General features: G+C 43.6%; 1 protein-coding gene across 1 annotated transcript in view; it reads right to left on the bottom strand.

Annotated features, from left to right (window-relative positions):
- LOC126336809 (myosin-VIIa) overlaps positions 1–20,598 on the bottom strand; it is a 434,397-nt gene that overhangs the window by 129,598 nt on the left and 284,201 nt on the right. The window contains exon 3 of the mRNA XM_050000853.1: positions 5,055–5,113. Within this exon, the coding sequence (XP_049856810.1) occupies positions 5,055–5,072 (18 nt within the window). The 5' untranslated portion in view covers positions 5,073–5,113. The remainder of the gene's footprint in view (positions 1–5,054; positions 5,114–20,598) is intronic.

The raw sequence follows: 20,598 nt of genomic DNA on the forward strand, positions 1-20,598 counted from the left end.
TTAGAACGACTTAAACCTATCTAACCTAAGGACATCACACACGTCGATGGTCGAGGCAGGAATCGAACCTGCGACCGTTGCAGCAGCGCGGTTCCAGACTGAAGCGCCTAGAACCTTTCGGCCACGGCGGCCGGTGGACTCGTGCAGCGCAGTCGAAACATCCTCGGCAACATAAGGGACATCAGACATAAGTTACCCAGGTCGCCCCACGTTGAGACATAAGAGCCTCGTACTGCCAGAACAGAGCACATGTTCCGTGTTTCGCACAGACACAAGGATAACAGGTACATCACAAAATGGTTCAAATGGTTCTAAGCACTATGGTACTTAACATCTGAGATCATCAGTCCCCTAGACTAGAACGACTTAAACCTATCTAACCTAAGGACGTCACACACATCCATGCCCGAGGAAGGATTCGAACCTGCGACCGTAGACGCAGCGCGGTTCCGGACAGAAGCGCCTAGAACCGCTCGGTCACATCGGTCGGCGGTGCATCACAATGTGTGGGGGAAACGGTGTGGCAACTGGAACTGTACCCCAAAGCTGAGGTATGAGGGACGTTACGATTCTTGAGGGCAAAACGTCTCAACTGTACACACAGTCCCGTGAAATTCTGGCAGTTTATGCACCAAACCAATGTTACGTCCAGCCGTAGTGAAAAGTTCTTAACGTAAGTTAGTTTAAGTTAGATTAAATAGTGTGTGAGCTTAGCGACCGATGACCTCAGCAAAATGTTCGTGTGCGTGTTCTTAAGGGACCAAACTGCAGAGGTCATCGGCCCTAGACTTACACATTACTTCAACTAACCTATGCTAAGAACACCACACACACCCATTCCCGAGGGAGGACTCGAACCTCCGGCGAGACGGGCCGTGACCTAAGCAGTTAGTGAAGAGTATGGGACGTATCCACTCATGTGAACCAAATATTAACATAATCCGCACTCTAAAATTCTATTTACAGACATGAATTTCCCTTGGTAAATTTATCTGGAATCATCCCTTTATACACCATGCAAAAAAAGTTATTTAACTCGTCCTAACTGTCTCTACTCGCCTCTGCAAGCGATTTCGGTCTAAAGTAAACTGGTGCGTGACGCTTGATCGGGAGACATCGTGTTGGAATCCTGGTGAGGGTGAGAACTTTCATAGCAAGAATTTGATTGGCAAAGAGCAGAGAAGTGATTGGCACGCAGTCTGATGATTAGAAACTGTACGCAGCGCCGTGGGTTACACGCCAAAACTCTCCGCACCCTCTGACGCAGTGAAAGCATGCGGAGTTGATCGGGAAGTTACACATGGCGGCCCATTGCTGCCGCGCAGGAGAAACGGGCTATGTGCTAGAGGACTGCTTTCAACCTGTCTATTCTTTTCTTTTTTCATAATCACACTCAACACAGATAAACCAGCTGATTGCACAAATAAACATGTGCACCACCCAGAGGCACATCTGAATCAATAGGGCGAGTAAACGATGCAATGCAATGCAATGCAATGTTAGTAACCATACGTTCTCTTCGGAGTGCTACAGATGGTACAAGACGTTCATGTGTTCCTTCGCTACTGACCTTGGTCATGGCAGTGAAGACATATGTACTGGGTGGCTATATTTGGAAGTGCAGCTACTCAATGAGGTACAGTGTGGACTGTAATTATCGTATGGTAACGAAACTTGGTAGACACTATAATGCGTCAATAGGGAACCGATATACGCTGGAAAAAAATTTAGTTCCAATTTTCGCCACCACATGCAACTCTGGCGCTGTACAGCATTACGTCGACGTATTCAGTGCGCATGCTGAACAAATTTTGTAAGCTGCGGTTGACAATAAAATAAACATTATACCTGTCTCACTCGTTTGACCTTCTTTGCCCACTTCCCGCTCCTATTTCATCACATATGGAAACATTTCCATGCGTCCAAGCTGCGACATTGTCGCGAATAAAACACTGACCCGTATATACAATAAGTTTCCTTTAATTTACGTCTATGCTCACAAACTTTTGTTAACAGATTACCGGTTTCGATGTATAATGACCATCACCAGATCTGCAGCAAAAAATGGGAAAAACAGAAATACACTCGCAGATTGTCTACAGTTTAAAAACAATATGTAAAGCATAATGAAAAGTGCTACTGACAAATATATGCATTTGTGAGCTTTTAAGTATGAAGAGGCATACCTGTTTTATAAAAACCAAGTCCTAATGTACTGCAGCCATGGTCTTTCTTCTTTCTTTCTTTTACTAGTGCCATGACCCGCACTGACGCAGGGTCGGCATTGTCAGGAACGGATTTAGCAAGGTTGGTATGAAGGGGTGGCCGGATGCTCTTCCTGCCGCCACGCCACCCCGTACCCCCCTGGGACAGAATTAGTATACCCCAGCTGTCTGCGTCTAGTGTAATTCATGGAACAGTGAGAACGTGTTCAGATGTCGGCGAGTCGTGTAACTGAGGCGGAACGTGGGGACCAGCCCAGTATTCACCTAGCGAGATGTGGAAAACCGCCTAAAAACCACATCCAGGCTGGCCGGCACACCGGCTCTCGTCGTTAATCCGCCGGGCGGATTCGATCCGGGGCCGGTGAGCCTACTCGAGTCCAGGAAGCAGCGCGTTAGCGCTGCTTCAAAACAAGCAGCCGTACAGTAGCCACAAGATGTTTGTGTTGTAGGTTCACCAGATGTCGCTTATGTCGGCATATACTAGTTTTCAATAATTAATTGAACAGCGAAAATAAAGGGGGATACAATAGTTCAAGTCTGTAATGAGCTTATAACGCATAAAAGGCATGCCAGTAATAAAAAGCAATGAAAAATAACACGACGAAAGTGAGATTGTTAAAGAGAGGAATAGTTAAGATACCGTAGTTGACATATGCTCTAGTGCCAATATTCTAGATAATGACATAAATAATAAACACCTTTGATAGTACATCGAATAATATTAAAGCTTGTTTTGAACAGTAGTGCTACTGACAACATGACTCGTGCATATATATATATATGACGATGCCGGTGCTGATTCTGCATTTAACATTTGACGATGCCACTACGGCTGCAGTAGATTAGGACTTTGTTTTTATAAAACAGGTATGCCTCTTCATACTTAAAGCGCACAAATGCATATATTTGTCAGTAGTACTTAGTATTTATGTTTTTCCCATTTTTTGCTGTAGGTCTGATGATGGTCATTATAAACCGAAACGGGTAATCTGATAACAAAAGTTTGTGACCATAGACGTAAATTGAAGGAAACTTATTTCTATACGTGTTTCTTGCATTCACAGCGTCATTTTTGCACCGGATGGCCAAAACTGGAACTCATCTCTTTTTACAGCTTAAGTCGTATCCGCAATAATACACTAAAATATCCACCAAGTTTCGCTATCATACGATAATTACAGCCCACACTGGAGCTCTGGGGGTAGCTGCATTTTAGTTACAATCACCCAGTACCAGCCGGTTGTATGGGAAAAGCGCACGAAGATGGCTTGTCGCGTAGACGTGACATACTGACAGAAAGGAGATACTGTGTTTGGATGAGCCCATAACCACATCGGAGAAGGGTTGCCCGATATGATAATATATCAACGCCGACTGTCCAACGTGTCTTCAAGGAATGGTGTATTACTAGTATGGCGTAAAAGCAATAGTTGTAATTATACTCTAACTAACGCGGATCGGAGATAAGCCGGCCTCTGTAGCCGAGCTGTTCTAGGTGCTTTAGTAGGGAACCGCGCTGCTGCTACGGTCGCAGGTTCGACTCCTGCCTCGGGCATGGATGTGTGTGATGTCCTTAGGTTAGATTTTCTACGCTCCGCTCCGCTCGTGGGTTGGGTGTTGTGTTGTCCTCGTCATCATTTCATCCTCATCACCGACACGCAAGTCGCCCAATGTTGCGTCGACTGAAATATGACTAGCCCTCGGCGGCCGAACTTCCTCCCGGCCAACAGTGCCACACGATTATTTCATTTTTTTTCATTATGCCCGCTGTCCACAGCGAGACTGAAAGCCGTCCAATTTGTAAAGGTACTCTGTACGGTCGTCTCTCTCTTTACCGCTTCACGCACCCACAACTCCTTCCTCTACACCCTCGTCAGACGGGAATCGTTGACCTATCAAGACCTATTTCAAGGGTCCGAAGGCGAGATAATTGCATGGGGAGAGATCAGGACTGTACTGCGTGTGCTCGAGTGTCTTCCACTTGAGTTGGCTTAACTTCTACTACGTTACGGCATTTGGGATATGGGGACTTGTCGCAGTATTCCCGGACGTGTCACCTATGGCTGCTTATGTACCCGCGTCTGAGTCGTGCTGGGCTGCATATTCGCCGCAGCAATGACATCAAACGGAAGCTTTTTGATCCCTGCGTATTGTTTGACTCTTCTAGGAACCAGCCCTCAAGCAATTTTAACAGTAAACTATACCGTGACGCTCAATGTTTCTCTTATAACGTCTGCTTTTGCGATTAGTTGAGCAACTCCGTTATGAAGCTTTGTGCCTTCTCTGTTTCCTCTATCAGTCCTGTCTGGAAGAAAGGGAAGAGTAAGTCCCGTCGACAGCGCAGTCATTAAAAGGACAAGCTCGGATTACGAAAGCGTGGGGTAGGAATCGACCATGCCACGTTAAAAAGAACCATCACAGCGTTCGCCTAGAACGATTTAGGGAAACTGCGGAAAACAACCTGGATGGCCGGATGTGAATTTGAACCGTCGTCCTTCCGAAGGCGAGTCCAGTGTGCTAACTATTGTACCACGTCACTCGGCAGTCCTATCTGACAAGGGTTCCAGAATCACGAGCAATAGTCAAGAATTCGTCGAACGAGGGTTCATAATTCACTTCCGTGGGTAGCGCCCGTGATCAGTTTTATAAGGTCGCTGCACTTTAAATTGATCGATACTCATACTCTTAGATATTTAATGAATGTGACTGCATCTAGTGACAGTTCGGCAATCGTGTTATCATAAAGTAACGGGTGTGTCTGCCTGCTTATGCGCCGAGAGGGACGGCCTGGCGGCGGCGACGAGACAAGGTGAAGCTGCAGTGACTCACCCTTGTGACGATCACCATAGCTCAGCCAGCTCGAGAATGGACAGCCAGCGCGGGCTCTCCTGAAACACACAAGCACACAACTACTTAGGGCCCAGCCACACTCACACTGTAAGGGCTTGCATGTAAAGGAGAAAAAAATTAAATCTCGCCGCCTTTTAAAGACTTTTCTTCTTTGTTTAAAAAATGAAACCTCTGAATTTCGACACAGGGAAATAGATGGCATGCACAGAATTATAGACTAATATCTACATCTTCATCTATATGCATACACTGCAAAATCACATTTATTTGTCTGGCAGAGGGTTCATGGAAGACCTTAATAATTTTCTATTATTCCAATCTCGTACTGCGCGCAGAAAAAAACGAACACCTATATCTTTGAGCTCTGATTTCCCTTATTTTATTATGGTGATCGTTTCTCTCTACGTAGATTTGCGCCAACAAAATATTTTTCGCATTCGGAGGATAAAGTTGGTGATTCGAAATTACGTAACAGGACTCCGTCCCAACGAAAAACCCTTTTGTTTCAATGGTGTCCACCCCAAATCCTGTATCATTTCAATGACACTCTCTCCCATATTTCGCGATAGTACAAAACGTGCTGCTTTTCTTTGAATTTTTTTGATGTACCTCCTCAGTCGTAAGAATCGCACACGGCGCAGCAGTGTTCTAAAAGAGGATGGAAAAGCGTAGAGAAGGCAGGCTCTTTAGTAGGTCGGTTATATTTTCTAAGTGTCCTGGCAATAAAACGCAGTCTTTGGTTTACCTTCCGCACAACATTTTCTATGTGTTTCTTCCAATTTAAGTTGTTCGTAATTGTAATTCCTAGGTACGTAGCTAAATTTACAGCCTTTAGATTTGACGGATTTATCGTGTAACCAAAGTTTAACGGATTCCTTTCAGCACTCATGTGGATAACCTCCCACTTTCCGCAATTTACCGTCAATTGCCAAATTTTCGCACCATACAGCTTTCTTTTCTAAATCGTTTTGCTATTTGTTTTGTTCTTCTGTTGACTTTATTAGTCGATAAACGACAGCATCATCTGCAAACAACCTAAGACGGCTGCTCAGATTGTCTCCCAAATCGTTTATATAGATAAGGAGCAGCAAAGGGCCTATACCACTAGGGAAAGGCTCTAAATCACTTCTGTTCTGCGGCTGGTCCCGGCGGAGGGTAGAGTCCTCCCTCGGGCATGTGTGTGTGTGTGTGTGTGTGTGTGTGTGTGTGTGTGTGTGTGTGTGTGTGTGTTGACCTTAGGATAATTTAGGTTAAGTAGTGTGTAAGCTTAGGAACTGATGACCTTAGCACTTAAGTTCCATAAGATTTCAGCTGGCCGGTGTGGCCGTGCGGTTCTAGGCGCTACAGTGTGGAGCCGAGCGACCGCTACGGACGCAGGTTCGCATCATGCCTCGGGCAAGGATGTGAGTGATGTCCTTAGGTTAGTTAGGTTTAATTAGTTCTAAGTTCTAGGGGACTGATGACCTCAGAAGTTAAGTCGCATCGTGCTCAGAGCCATTTGAACCATAAGATTTCACACACATTTGAACATTTGTTTTACTCGATGACGTTCGGTCAAATACTACGAACTGTGACCTCTCTGACAGGAAATCACGAATCCAATCACATACCTGAGACAATGTTCCATAAGCACGCAATTTTACGACAAGCCGTTTGTGTGGAACAGTGTCAAAAGAATTCTGCAGATCTAGGAATACGGAATCAATTTGAAATCCCTTGTCAACAGCACTCACCACTTCGTGTGAGTAAAGAGCTAGTCGTGTTTCACAAGAACCGTGTTTTCTATATCCGTGTTGAAAGCGTGTCATTTCAACCGTCTTCTTCGAGGTAATTCATGATGTTCGAACACGATATATGTTCCAAGATTCTGCTGCATGTCGACCTTATTGATGTGGGCCTGTAATTTAGTGGCTATTGCTGATGTCAGTTGGTTGCAGAATCCTACAGCATATTCTTAACTGCTAGGCTCGTAACTAGTTTGGGAGAGCTCATACAAAAGCGTTTAGAAAATGCTGCAGGAACTAATTGGGAATCCTTGGAAGAAATACGACATAAGTCTCACGATACCTTGTCGGGTAAATTTAGAGAAGTAGTATTCGAAGAAGAGCCAACCGCCCTGCCGCAGTGGTAACACCGTTTCCCGTCAAATCAGCGAAGTTAAGCGCTGTCGGGTTGGGCTAGCATTTGGATGGGTGACTATCCGGTCTGCCGAGCGCTGTTGGCAGGCGGGATGCACTCAGCCCTTGTGAGGCAAACTGATTGAGAAGTAGCGGCTCCGGTCTCGGAAACTGACATACGGCTGGGAGAGCGGAGTGCTGACCCAATGCCCCTCCATATACGCATCCAGTGACGCCTGTGGGCTAAGGAAGACACGGTGGCCGTTCGGTACCGTTGGGCCTTCATGGCCTGTTCGGGCGGAGTTTATTTTTTTACTTTTAGTGCTACCATCGTACACTATCTAATCAAAATTATCTGACACTTCTAAACAAAGCGGAATTGATCAGTTGACATTAGTGGGCATGAACCCACAGGTATAAAGGAACACGGAGTATTATGTTGTCAGTAGTGAAGCAGTTACAACAGAGTGGGTCGCTCAGAAGAGTTCAGTGACTTCGAACGTGGACTAGGTGCTGGATGTCATATGTCTAACCAATACACCAGCGATATTTCACCACTTTTAAAGCTGCCGAAATCAAATATTGGTGAAGTGATCGTAAAGGGAAAATGTGGAAGAACAACCACAACTAAACCAAGAAGAGGCACTTCTCATGTACTGACGGACAGGGGCCATCGAGTATTTCGTAGGGCGATGGTAAAAAAAATTGCATGAAATCAGCGGAAGAGTTCCGAAGTGCTAGCAGCAGTCCAGCCACCACAATCACTGTGCGAAGTGAGTTAAAAAGAATGCGGTGTAACGGTCGTGCAGTCATTATAAGCCACACATAAGAGTATATGCAGTCAATGCCAAGCGATGCTTGAGAAGGTGTATAAAACGAAGCCAATGGACAATGTGTGACTGGAAACGAGTGATCTGAAGCGACGAATCACGCTACACCCTCTGGTAATCCAATGGAACGATTTGCGTTTGCGGATCCTTGGAGAACATTATCTTCATTATGTTTAATGTCAACATTGAAGTACGGAGCAGGTTGTGTTACGGTATGGGAGTGTTTCTCGCTGCTACAGCGTGGTTCCCTTGTTGCATTAAATGCCGAAGGATATGACCACATTTTACAGTATCGTGTAGTCCCTGCAGAAGAGAAACAGTTCACAAAAGATGATGCATTGTATCAGCATGACAATGCATCATTTATAAATCAGTATCCGCCAATCAGTGCTCTGTGCACAATAATATTAGTGAAATGGACCAGCCCGCTCCCAGTCGCGACCTGTACCGAATGGAACATCTATGGGAAGAGTTAGAACGCTGACTTCGTTCCCTCTCCATACCCCAGCCTGTTTTGTAGAACTTACGATGCTTATTTCAAAAATGTATCTCATCGGCAGCGTACATCAAGAACTAGGGGCTCCAAGGGGGGTAACAGTTCGGTTAATTTGGTTCTCGATGACGCATAAAATGTAATATTTTTCACGAAAATTGTCTTAATGTTCTTTTATTGTTGCTTTAGCTCTGATTCACAGTATATCGTCAAAAATTGTGGTGGAATTATATTTGGTCTAGGAGGTGGGGTTGGGGGGCACACCTGGAAGACGTGAACTCTTAAATCTACTGAGTTTGCGTCCGGGATATCTGCCTGTGATGACTTTTTCGAAATGTAGAAAACTGTTCTGGCGTTCAGCAACAGTTCCAGTTTCTGATTACACAAATACCAAACACACACACAATATATTAGTTAATGTAAACATCGGAAAAATTCTAAGCCCCAGCATTGGCCTTGCGGAGAAAAACTTAAAGTAAGTTCACTGACATAATCTTTGAGACCTTTAGCGTCCGGTATAAATCTTCTCTGGTTTCAGCCCTCGAGGAAGAATAGGCTGCCATTCCTCCACAGGCGCTCCACTGAAAGTGGCACCCAAACAGAGTTCAACCGTCTTAAAGGTGAAGAGTTGGCATACCAAGTATTTATGGACACTGATGTGTGTCCGGATACTTTTGATCAAGTAATAGATATCTCGTGTAGGCTTCACGAAAATAAGGTAAGAGGTATCAGCGGACAGAGGTAACCAGTTATTATTCCCTCGGTGAATTCGTAAATTCAATAGGAAACAAAACTGATAGTGATGATTCGGTGTATCCTTCACCATCACTGTAAAGTGACTTGCGGAGTAATGTAGATGTAGACGCGTTAGCGAGAGCAGACTGGTTATGCGTTGTGGCGTGTCTGGGCCTACTGTTCGTAAATGGTTGACTGAATTAAAAATTAAGCCATTCGTAGTTCATGGCCCTTCTTTTCGGCTTGATTATGACTGCGACGTCGCCGCATGACTGCCCAGTATCAAGCAAACCACGCGAAACTGTGCTGATCCGTGACACCGCAGTAGGATCCCACATCCGGAACGGATTCGGTTCACAGATCAAAGTGTGCACATTCCCTCGAGGAGTATTCCAGATACACTCATTACAGCTAGGGCCGGAAAAATATGGACAGTCATTCAGTAAATTCATTGTCTTTCTTTCTCATTATATAGCCGATTGTCAATCAGGTGGCCACTGCAAGATCTGAGAACATGGCAGTTACGCATCACTCAGAACCATTCCAGTCAATGAAGCGACAGCAGCGCTGTCGCGCAGACAACACAGCTGCACACACACACACACACACAGTGAACTGTTTTATACGCTAGAGGTTTTACACATTAATAAAGCGAATATCTAGCCACAGATAAACTCCTTGTAAAAACTGACATTAGGGCTCAGCTCGCAATAGCAGACGCATGCGCTTCGGAAAAAAAGGCTATTGCTCCAATATATCTGTCGGCACAGAAGATGAGATTATTCAGTTAATAATTATCGGAATTAACTGCATCCATTCTTACTACGGCCCGCATCTCGTGGTCGTGAAGTAGCGTTCTCGCTTACCACGCCCGGGTTCGATTCCCGGCGGGGTCAGGGATTTTCTCTGCCTCGTGATGGCTGGGTGTTGTGTGATGTCCTTAGGTTAGTTAGGTTTAAGTAGTTCTAAGTTCTAGGGGGCTGATGACCATAGATGTTAAGTCCCATAGTGCTCAGAGCCATTTTTGAACCATTCTTACTACGAATTTGTCGACATCTCAATCAGTTCACGAAATGAACTTACCCTGTAATTAGAGGTCTGTGCGGATAAGAAAAGTGCAATCCGCATCCGCATATATTTAAGTTTTAAGTAATTAATAGTAATAGGCAGTAGTACTTAGAATTATCATATGTAATGACATAATTATTGTCAGAGTGCCATTTCTGCGACAACTTAACTACTTTTTATATATACTAAGATGGTATGTGTTCATTCGGACATGTCCGAAAGAACAGATACCATCGGTGACCATGCAGCTCGTTAGAATGAAATTACAATGAAATGAACACCCTTAGTTGCTTACAGGCGTTGACATACGCCAACGGGGACAGATGAAAATGTGAGCCCCGACAGGGACTCGAACCCGGGATCTCCTGCTTACATGGCAGACGCTCTAACCATCTGATGGTAGACAGTGGGCAGGTTTGCCACCCAGAGAGCACTTCACAGGTCACACAAAAGACACGGTCGCGGAAACGGAGTAGGTGCAGGTCTCTTGGGTACAGCTACGTCGGTCGTAGCCAGGGGCTAAGGACAACAGACATCCGCTCTACCCGGGCCCTGCAAGATTCCAAGAATGTCAACAGACTTGAAGTTTTCAACTAACATTGCAACATACGTACTGGGCAGATTCCTTGCTCATTATCCGCAGATGACCTGCAGATGTCGCGATTTTATCCGCCAAGTAACAAATACCGCGGATATCCGCGGAGACCTCTACCTGTAATCTAATCATCATTTCCAGTTCCTTTATTGCTAGCATTCTGTATTAAAGATATAGGCAATGACAAATTTAAGATAAAAAGCTGTAAGGTGGGCATGCCATATTGATTTTTGTAAGTTATCGATGTGCACGAGAGAGAGAGAGAGAGAGAGAGAGAGAGAGAGAGAGAGAAAGAGAGAGAGAGAGAGCAAGTTGTGTTGCTTTTAAACAATCTTTGGTCATTTTGTGACACAGTCTTTGCCTCTGCCCACCTATTACATTCTTAGTAGAAGTGTGGCAGGTGGTGTACGTATTCAGTAGTGCCGTGTTAACTTGTGTTTGTATTTGTTCGATGAAGTAAGATTTACTGTTAAGGACAGTAAGGATGAATATGATTTATATACTGGAAGGCATAAAGAAATATAAATTTTGAATAATGTTGATATTTTTGAAGAGAAGTTTGAGTTAAGAGTGCAGAACTCCGCAGCTAGTTTGTCGGAATAATTATTGGCAGCTACTTGACTGGAATAGAGCTGAGAGGAAGACCACCCCGCTTCCTCGAGTTATGCAGTAACAGATCCACTGATTCAGCTGTTCGGTTTTTATAAAAATTCTGTTTTAACGTTGTACCCTTTTCAAATCATTGTTCGCTTTGTCAAGAATGGTATTGGTCAGACCAATTATATGTGTGAAGATCACGCGAAATTTTATTCTGCCAATTTGACCACACAATACATCCTAAAATCATTGTTTTGGAATATCATTTCATAGGAAATAGTCACTCTCCCTATACCACTGTTCAAGGATGTTCATCATTACGCATTACTACATTGCACCATTTGATATGTAACAGTTTGAAAATTTTATTTATAATAGAAATCTAGCTTAGCCGGTGCCTGTTTGCTGTTGTGCTTTCGAGAAATCAGCAGCAATGTTGTCAAGACGCGAGATACGTGAAAATATTAATTCGGGCCAGATAACTGTTTTACTTCAGCAGCACATTTACTACAAAGACAAGTTGTACTCAGAACATTTTCAGTTCAGTTAAAATTACGTTCTGTTTAGTCAAAAGGTTAGCATACGAGTGTGTGGGTAGAGAGTTTTGGCAATAATTAGACTTTTTATAGCGTGAGAGGTAAGGTTAGGCTAAATTTCATACTGTAGTGGCGCTTACAAAGTCACTGAACCTCATGAAATGCACGAATTCACCGTCTTTCTGGTTATGCCCTCATCTTAATGAAGTATTCTTTACGCTGTACACGCTGATGACATATGCTATAATATCAGAATGTATCCTGGACTGCAGATTGCCACATGTGTGTCTGGATTAATCATGAAGCATCTTTGTATTATACATGCTATTTCGCGGAAAAAATTGCGAATGGTGAGTTACTTGTACGTGTACAGAAAGAATCACATGACCTGTAATTACTAATAGACATAGTGCAATAGATCAACGTTTTAGCCCTTTATGTTTCTGCAGTACTGGAATCTCTGTTTCAAGCACTAAAATTCGGAGCACAATTTCACCGCTTTTCGTTGAAGTTAGTATCGTAGCCATACAAAATCATTGGCAGTAAGTAACCTTGTAGGTATGCAATCACTGCGAACGGAATAAAGTAGAAAGTGCCTTTGTGTTTGTCGGTAAAAACAGTGAACAAGTTATCTAAGGTACGTAATCTCAGCAGACAGCAATAAATGAAGTCTTTTTGTGCAACAGTAACACCAATGACGCACCTTATTCAATAATTTCACGTTATAAGAGTGAAAGGAGGATGATGGAGGTCCGCTCCAAGGTCTGTCTGCGACAACGGATTGTTTGGAGCGCTGTTTAGTACAATGTATAGAGTTAACATCGGCTTTAGAAAGTAAAGGAAATTTTCATGAGCTCTCTAAGTTCTTCAGTTTCAGAGCAACTAGTGCAATTTTAAAAGATATGTGCTTCTCTCATCATTTATATTTACGTGCCGTTCTACCTCAATAACTTCTTTCTTAACCAACTGTTACCAGAACCCACGGTTCAAATGTAACCACACTGCATTGTTAATAATAATAATAATAATAATAATAATAATAATAACAATAATAATAATATCTAACCTACATCTGACTATGAATGTATGCAAGAGTATACTGGGTGGCTATAATTAAAGTGTAGCTATGCATGGATGTAATTGTCGAAGGACAGTGAAGCTTGTTAGATATTTTGATGCGTTTATGCTGAACCGATTTACGCTGGAAAGGAATTAGTTCCAATTTTGGCCACCAGGTGCAAATCTGACACTGTACAGCACCTCGTCGGCGTCTATGCTCGTAATGAACAAACCATGTAAGTGGCGGTTAATAATAAAATCTACATTATGCCTTTCTCACCTGTTTGACCTCTTCTGTCCATGCGCCGTTCCTGATCCACTGCGTATGGAAAAATTTCTATATACCATTACTGAAGCGACTGTAGCTGTTACGAAATACATGAAATGTATTCGCATTTACGAATAAGGACATCCATCAACTCTATGATGCAATGACAATGAAAATTTGTACCGCAATGGAACTTGAACCTGGATTTCCCACTTATCGCCTTATCATTAGGCTATCCAAGCACGCTTCACGGCCAGATCCTAACTTCCATACGTCTTCAACCAAGTGACGTATTTCATGTATCATACTCATTTCTTTATGTCTTTCTTACATTCACTGCGCCAGATTTGTACCTGTTGACCAAAATTGGAACTAATATTTTCCAGCATAAATCGGCCCCGGGTAAACACTTCAGAATATCGACAAAGTTTCACTGTCATAAAATAATTACAGCCTACGCTGTACCCCTGTGAGCAGCACTTCAATTAAAACGATCCTGAATCACTGTGTGCTGGAGCTGCCTTAAAATCGGTTTTCCGCCATTTGCTGACTGAACTACTATTTATACCATTCATCACGCCAGTCGGACTGAATCAAAGCTTGGACTTTCCACTAGCACCTTTCCAGGAATTCAGAAAAACTGAGACTGGGGTTAGAGTCCAAGCCCACAGTTTCAGTTTGTTGGATATGTGTACATGCCATTGCCATCAACATTATTACTCGATTTCATTTCGTGTCCCGTTTGAGGAGCACTATTGTAGTTAGTTTTCGTCTTGGTCTTACTTTCCAATAGTAATTCATCGATTTACTGCGAATCGCCTAACATCGTTTGGTTGTTGGCTAGCCATTGTTCTCAGGTTTTTGGGCACCATTTGTGATGTTGAAGATGTTCTTGATTAATCGTGAAGCGTCCACTAGTGCTATAGATCGGTAAAATTACAGATGTCTTTTCCGTACAATGAAATTAAATCGTTCCCTCAGGGAATAAAATTCTTCCCAACTTTTGGGCATCCGAATACGGTCTTGCACCTTCGATTCGAATATTTTCCGCAACGTTTATCATTCAATTTTCTCGATGACATTGACATTTATTATTAATAATAACGTCGTAAGTGCTTTAGGGGACTGCTGTTTGGTAGTGGCGTAGTGTAATTATAAAAATCTCAGATGATAATGTAGATTTAACGCAGTCTCTCTGCGCGGGTTTTTTTGCTCACTTTGTAATAGTGTTACCGATAATTTCACCTGAATACACGACATCCGATAGGCGGCAGTAGCAAATCATATTTGGTGGAGCATGTGCCGCAATATGACGAGCTCAAAATTGCGTGCGGGATCCTGAGTGGAATATGTTTAAAAAATGCACACAAAAGAAAGTTATAACTTTAACTCTGGATTGTCATAGAGGCCATTAGAATGCACCTCAGTTTGTCGAGAATCGGGGTGGGAACCGGTTGGGGCCTAATTTGGGGACACATCTTGGCATTCAGCGAAAGTGATTTCAGGAGGAAAACCTACATGAGAATCGTGATTTGAATATCATGTCAGTACCGCAAAAGGTATCTTACTGTGTAAAACTGAATATTTACAGTGGTTTCAGTTACAGTTACTTACTGCAAACGAATCTTTAACGCACTATGAGACCCCACAGTACAGGAAGAACATAATAAAGCACTGCAAATAAAATCAGAGTGCTACCTTAAAGATGGACCTCTAGTTTCGAAATAATACACCAGCTTTTATTAACAGTGTTGACCCATTTGTTGCTTATAATGCACAGTCTGCCGGCTGAATCGAGTGTGTAATCATTAAAATATATAAAATCAGGGTTCTTGTACGCTCAAGGTGGGAATCAGCTACACGGTAGCTTGTCTTACCACTCAGTGGTTAAGTCTACAGTTTGCGATCTTGCAGAGCCTGTGTAGTTCAGTAGTACAAAGCAATATTCCTTCGGACGTGCATGCATGTCTCAAGGAACAGGCATTGCGGCGTCTACAGACGTTACGAAATATGGGAAATGTATTCGCAGTTGCGGACATTTAGAACCATCTGCTGTTGTAATGTAATGACAATGAAAATATGTGTCGCACCGGGACTGGAGCTCCGATTTCCCGTTTATCGCGAGCGGTCGCCTTACCATTAGGCTATCCAAGCACGCTTCACGCCCAGATCCAAGCTTCCGTATGTTGTCAACAGTGTATCTACCACCTGTATTCGTACATCCATTATGTACTCGTATGTTTCTGTACAGGAGAGATTTTTTTAATTGGAAGTCGCTTGTCCAGTGTCGACGGATACAGTAAATACGATATTGTGGCGCCTGTATTGTTCAGAAATACGGTGCATTGTTCCATCGGACATGCATGAAAGTCCAAAGGAACAGGTACTGTGGTGACTACTGCCATTATGAAACACATGAAATGTTTTTGGAGTTCCATATATGCACAACTATAAACGATATAATGGAAAGACGACAATGAAAATTTGTGCGGGACTGGGATTCTAATCCAAATTCCGAAGAAACATTGCAAAGTTCTTCTTAGGTCACGCACTGCAACATCATATTTATTCCCCAGTACCTCTCCTGTATTGGAATATACCTATTGGATGTGCGAGTGCAGATGATGGATATATGGTTGACGACATACGTAAGTTTTCGAATGTCCGCGAAGCATGCTCGGACAGCCTAAAGGAAATGCGACCACTCGCGGTAAACTGGAAATCCGGGTTCGAGCCCCGGTGCGGCATAAATTTTCAACATCGTCATTCCGTTATACAGCTAATGGCTGTCTATATTCGCAACTGCGAATACATTTCATGTGAGTTTGTTGTGGCCCGAGTAATTTCGGATGAACACTTGCCCAAAAATCATTTTTAGACAGAACACTTAAAAATTCGGACTGTACAAAGATCATAGTAACATACTTTTCAGATTGTTTTGTGGGTTATCGATTCAGCACCCAGCACCCAGGTATTGACTTTCACTCCCAGAACAGCAGAACAAGAGTAATTTAAACAAACATACGTAATGACCCCTACAGGAAGAGCAGTAAAATGGTAAACAAAGATAAAGGCGCATTAGTTATGGAACTAGGCTTTTACTGGTAAGACATGACGATAAATAAACCTCATTACTTTACTAGGCCGACGTTCTTCAAGAAAGGAGGTGAGCGTTTTACTGACAACAGAAACTAGGCAGAACTTTTATCTTTGGTTGTTTATCTGTATATCACGAGCGCCTGAAAAAGCATTCCCCTTCTGTTGTGTACGGCTGTCTTTGTAATGCAGTACATCAAATATTAAGGCAGACCAGACCGTTTGCTCTTATCTATGTTTCATATTAAAATTTGTCAATGAAAAAAATTTATTTTACGACAGAAACAGTCCATTTGATCAAACGCAGAAAACATGTATACAACACAAGTGATTGCAAGACGCCGAAGTCGGACCAGTCAGGTAAAGGTAATCGATAGTAAAAGCACGAAATATATGAAATAAAATTCGTTTTAAGTTATTGGAGTGATACTTTACTACGCCGTTCATGTGTTCGTTTCCTTGCTATAGCGGCTTTCGAATCAAAATATACGAAGAGCAGGAAAATAGTTTCCCTAAATGACGCTATTGCACGAATTTCAGGACTATGGCTCTCAAACCATCCAGTGTGTTGATGTGGGATTTACTGTTTTAGTGCTCTTTTTGTGGTTAATGTGGAGAATGGAAGAACGAGGAGTCCTACGATCGAGATTCAACAAATAGTGTTTATTTTTTACACTTCGTCATGTGACAAGAGGACAGCTATCGAGCTTGATTTAACTGAGGCAGTGTAATTGCTTTGCTTAAACTTTTTATTCGGATCTCGCCAGGAAAAATCTGTCACAAATGCTTTGTTTTACTCAAACAATTTAGATTTGCAGCACAGTAGCATTCAAGTAACACTGCCGTCTTGTGTTTGATGGTTGGAATGTGACAGAAGCCTACATCGGGTTCTTACACGGTGGAGGGGGTGTGGGGCTTCTGTCCTTCCTGTTCCCCCTTACACCCTTCACTATTCCCCATGGCTGCTCCTTAGACCCCGTCTGTCTGGTGCCGTTTCCAGATAATTTCGGAATTATGATAGCATGTAATTATTAACTAGCAAATTCATTTTTCCTTGCCCCGTAATATTATGGGAAGCGAAATATTTAATAGATTTGTAGGTTCTTCTGAGCTTGTTGCTTCACTGTAATTAGGAACCATACGTTCTTAGGTTAGTATCTCCCCCCTGCCGCCCCCTCTTCGCGGTGAGTGAGGTGATGTAATCTTAATACACTGGACTCATTTTCGGAAGGACGTCGTTAAAATCATAATCTTGTCATTCACAGACAGGTTTTCCGTCGTTTCAGTAAATTGCTTAAGGAAAATGACGAGAGTGGTCTTTTGAAAAGAGCGCGGCTAATTTTCTTCCTAATCCTTAACCTAAGCGAGCTCGTTTCCCGTCTTTAAAGCTTGCTGAATGCAATTAACAGTCTAATAAGTACAGAACATGGACTGAGAGTAAATCGAAGGAAGACGAATGTAATGAGAAGTAGGAGAAATGAGAACAGCGAGAAACTTAACATTAAGTTTGGTGACCACGAAATAGATGAATTCTGTTACTTAGGCAGCTAAATAACGCATGGTGGACTGAGCACGGAGGACATAACATGCAGACTAGCACTGGTAAAAAGGATGTTCCTGACCAACAGAAGTCTGCTAGTATCAAATATAGGTTTTAATTTGAGGAACAAATTTCTGAGAATGTATGTCCAGAGCACAGGTATGGTAGAAGACATGGACTGTGTGGAAAATAAGAAGAGAATCGAAGCCTTCGAGATGTGGTACTATGGAACGATGTTGAAAATTAGGTGGACTGATGTAGTAAGGAATGGTGAGGTTATCTGCAGAATCGGCGAGGAAACTGGAAAACACTGACATGAAGAAGGGGCAAGATGATAGGGAATCCGTGGCAGAGAGCATCAAACCAGTCAGAAGACCCATGACTGAGCCGTGCTGCGGCTCACGTTGGTGCTGTTGTAGGTCTCTGTCCTCTGCTGGAGGCCAGACTGTATCGTTTAGTTGACATGGTTGCGGTTGTTTGTCTTCTTCTTGTGTTGACTGGCGCCACTTGGTTTCGCAAGCGTTGTCTGTCCGCTAGTGGCAGCAGCGGCGTTATCGATATGTAGTAACTGTGGCCCTATCTTCGGAGTGACGTCGTCGTTCTTCTGGGTCGAGGAGTGAGCGGTCGGTTGGGGACTCAGGAGGAGCCAAGAGGGCAGTGCGGGCACACGCCGGGACCGCTGGCGGCACGCATGCACTGCTGGAAGGAAGGGCTGTGGAGGCGAGGGTGCACGACCTCGTCGTCAACCGGATCCCACAAGCTCTTTAAGTGGAGTTGTTTTTAATCCTAGTAGTGAAACCTACACCATTGTGAGATCTCGCGATTCTCCATTGACTTGAGGTCGTGTTGCTGCTCGCAGTGTCACCGAAACGAAGTGCAGCGAGTGGAGTGCTTGCGGAAGGCGGATGTAATATGCTTTCGTCGACCTCTTGTTACTATTTGCAGAATTCTATGTGTTATTATATGTTCAGCCAGCGGTATTTTTCCTGCCTAGTGGCCGCTAACGTCCAAGTGACCTGCCCAGGAGGTTAGTGTATGTAACGGCAGTGTACGTTTCCTCGGTTTGCCGCTGCTGTCCGGTAAGGCGTATAGTTCTGACAGTTTCCTTGATTTGTAGGTCGGATGGTGTTTCTTCTACTCTGTATCTTTCTCCTTTTGGACGCTCTAAACACGGCATTCTGAGGATGCAGTGCTGACCGCCAGGGACGGCTTTGGCGTGGAGTTCCATCGTTGCACTGGTTATCGGGCATTAGGTAGCTTCAGCAGATTATCATTAGTCATTCGTTAGACTGCCCCACTAGTCTGAGTTACCATCTTGTGAAGTGAATGCAACTCTTGGCTGCCTTTCTCATCGCTCGAAAAAGTGTTTTTGGCCTGACCTACTCAGATGTCGATTTCTGGAGCACCGTCTGTGACTAGTCCTTGTTTTTTACTTTTGTGTTATTATTTTATTATTGTATTACCAAGTTACCATCATTCGTCGCACCTGTTTGATGATCAGTGGCCTGTTTTTTAAATTAACTTTTGCTATTGCCTTGCTGTTTAACAGTATTTTTGTTAATTTTTTTTAATAAGTGCCATTCTTGGCGTTAAATGCCTTCAGCCGTGAGTGCCGTTACTTGCCTTAAACTTTTAATTTGGCAATTGTATTTTTGCAGCGAGCTTTAAGACCTTGGTCACTTGTCTTTTATATTTTAAGAACTGTAACTTTAAGTTGCAGCAAGTTTAATCAATTCTCAATTTATTGCCATTAAGGCCTTCAGCCGTGAAACAATTCTTAAATTATTGCCATTATTATTATAATCTGTTGTTGATTTGAAATAAATTATGTCTCATTGAAAGAAAAGCCAACAAGTAGTAACCGATTACGGTCCCGTCTACAATCGTAACCGAATGCTGCCTTTCTTGACCATCAGGTCTCAATGACTTCTCAAAGAGAGACACCATGTTATTTGAAGCGTCGACGAGCCCGAGACTGTCGTAAAGGATGCCACGCTTTTGCACTATGCAGAGGAACGTTGAAGACAAGTCTGAGCCACATTTGACACTTCTGCGTCGCTATGGGACAAAATGGCGAGGTGTTAAGAAAACTGACCTTTCAGTTTTTTGTGCAGTGTAGACGTAGACAGACGCAGACGGGACGTTAATGCTGACCTCGTTTCCTCCGTCGTCGCCCACGTGTTATGAACGGATGGTTTGTGCTTGGCACCTTGCCTGCCGCGGTGTCCTGCGCAGAGCTTCGGCGCGCATCGGCTGCTGGACATCCGCATTCCAGGTCGCTTGTTGGCCGTCCTGGTGGGCTGCCCACCGGCTGGCCAGCCGAAGCGGCCTCAGCCGCTGCTACACTGTGTACTGTGTAGCGTGGGCGGCCGTCTTGTCTGGCAAGGCAAGGCCGCCTGCCCGCATAGGCCACGCGCCTGCGGCTGCTGCATGCACTGTACGTCACGAGCATGGCTCGGGTCTAACCCAGAAGAATTACAGACACGACGGAAGATTCATTGCCAACGGCCTTGCCGCAGTGGCAACACTGGTACCCGTCATATTACCGAAGTTAAGGGCTGTGGGGCGCGGCTGGCTCTTGGATGGGTG

Source organism: Schistocerca gregaria, chromosome 2, assembly GCF_023897955.1.
Source record: "Schistocerca gregaria isolate iqSchGreg1 chromosome 2, iqSchGreg1.2, whole genome shotgun sequence".
NCBI lineage: Eukaryota > Metazoa > Arthropoda > Insecta > Orthoptera > Acrididae > Schistocerca > Schistocerca gregaria.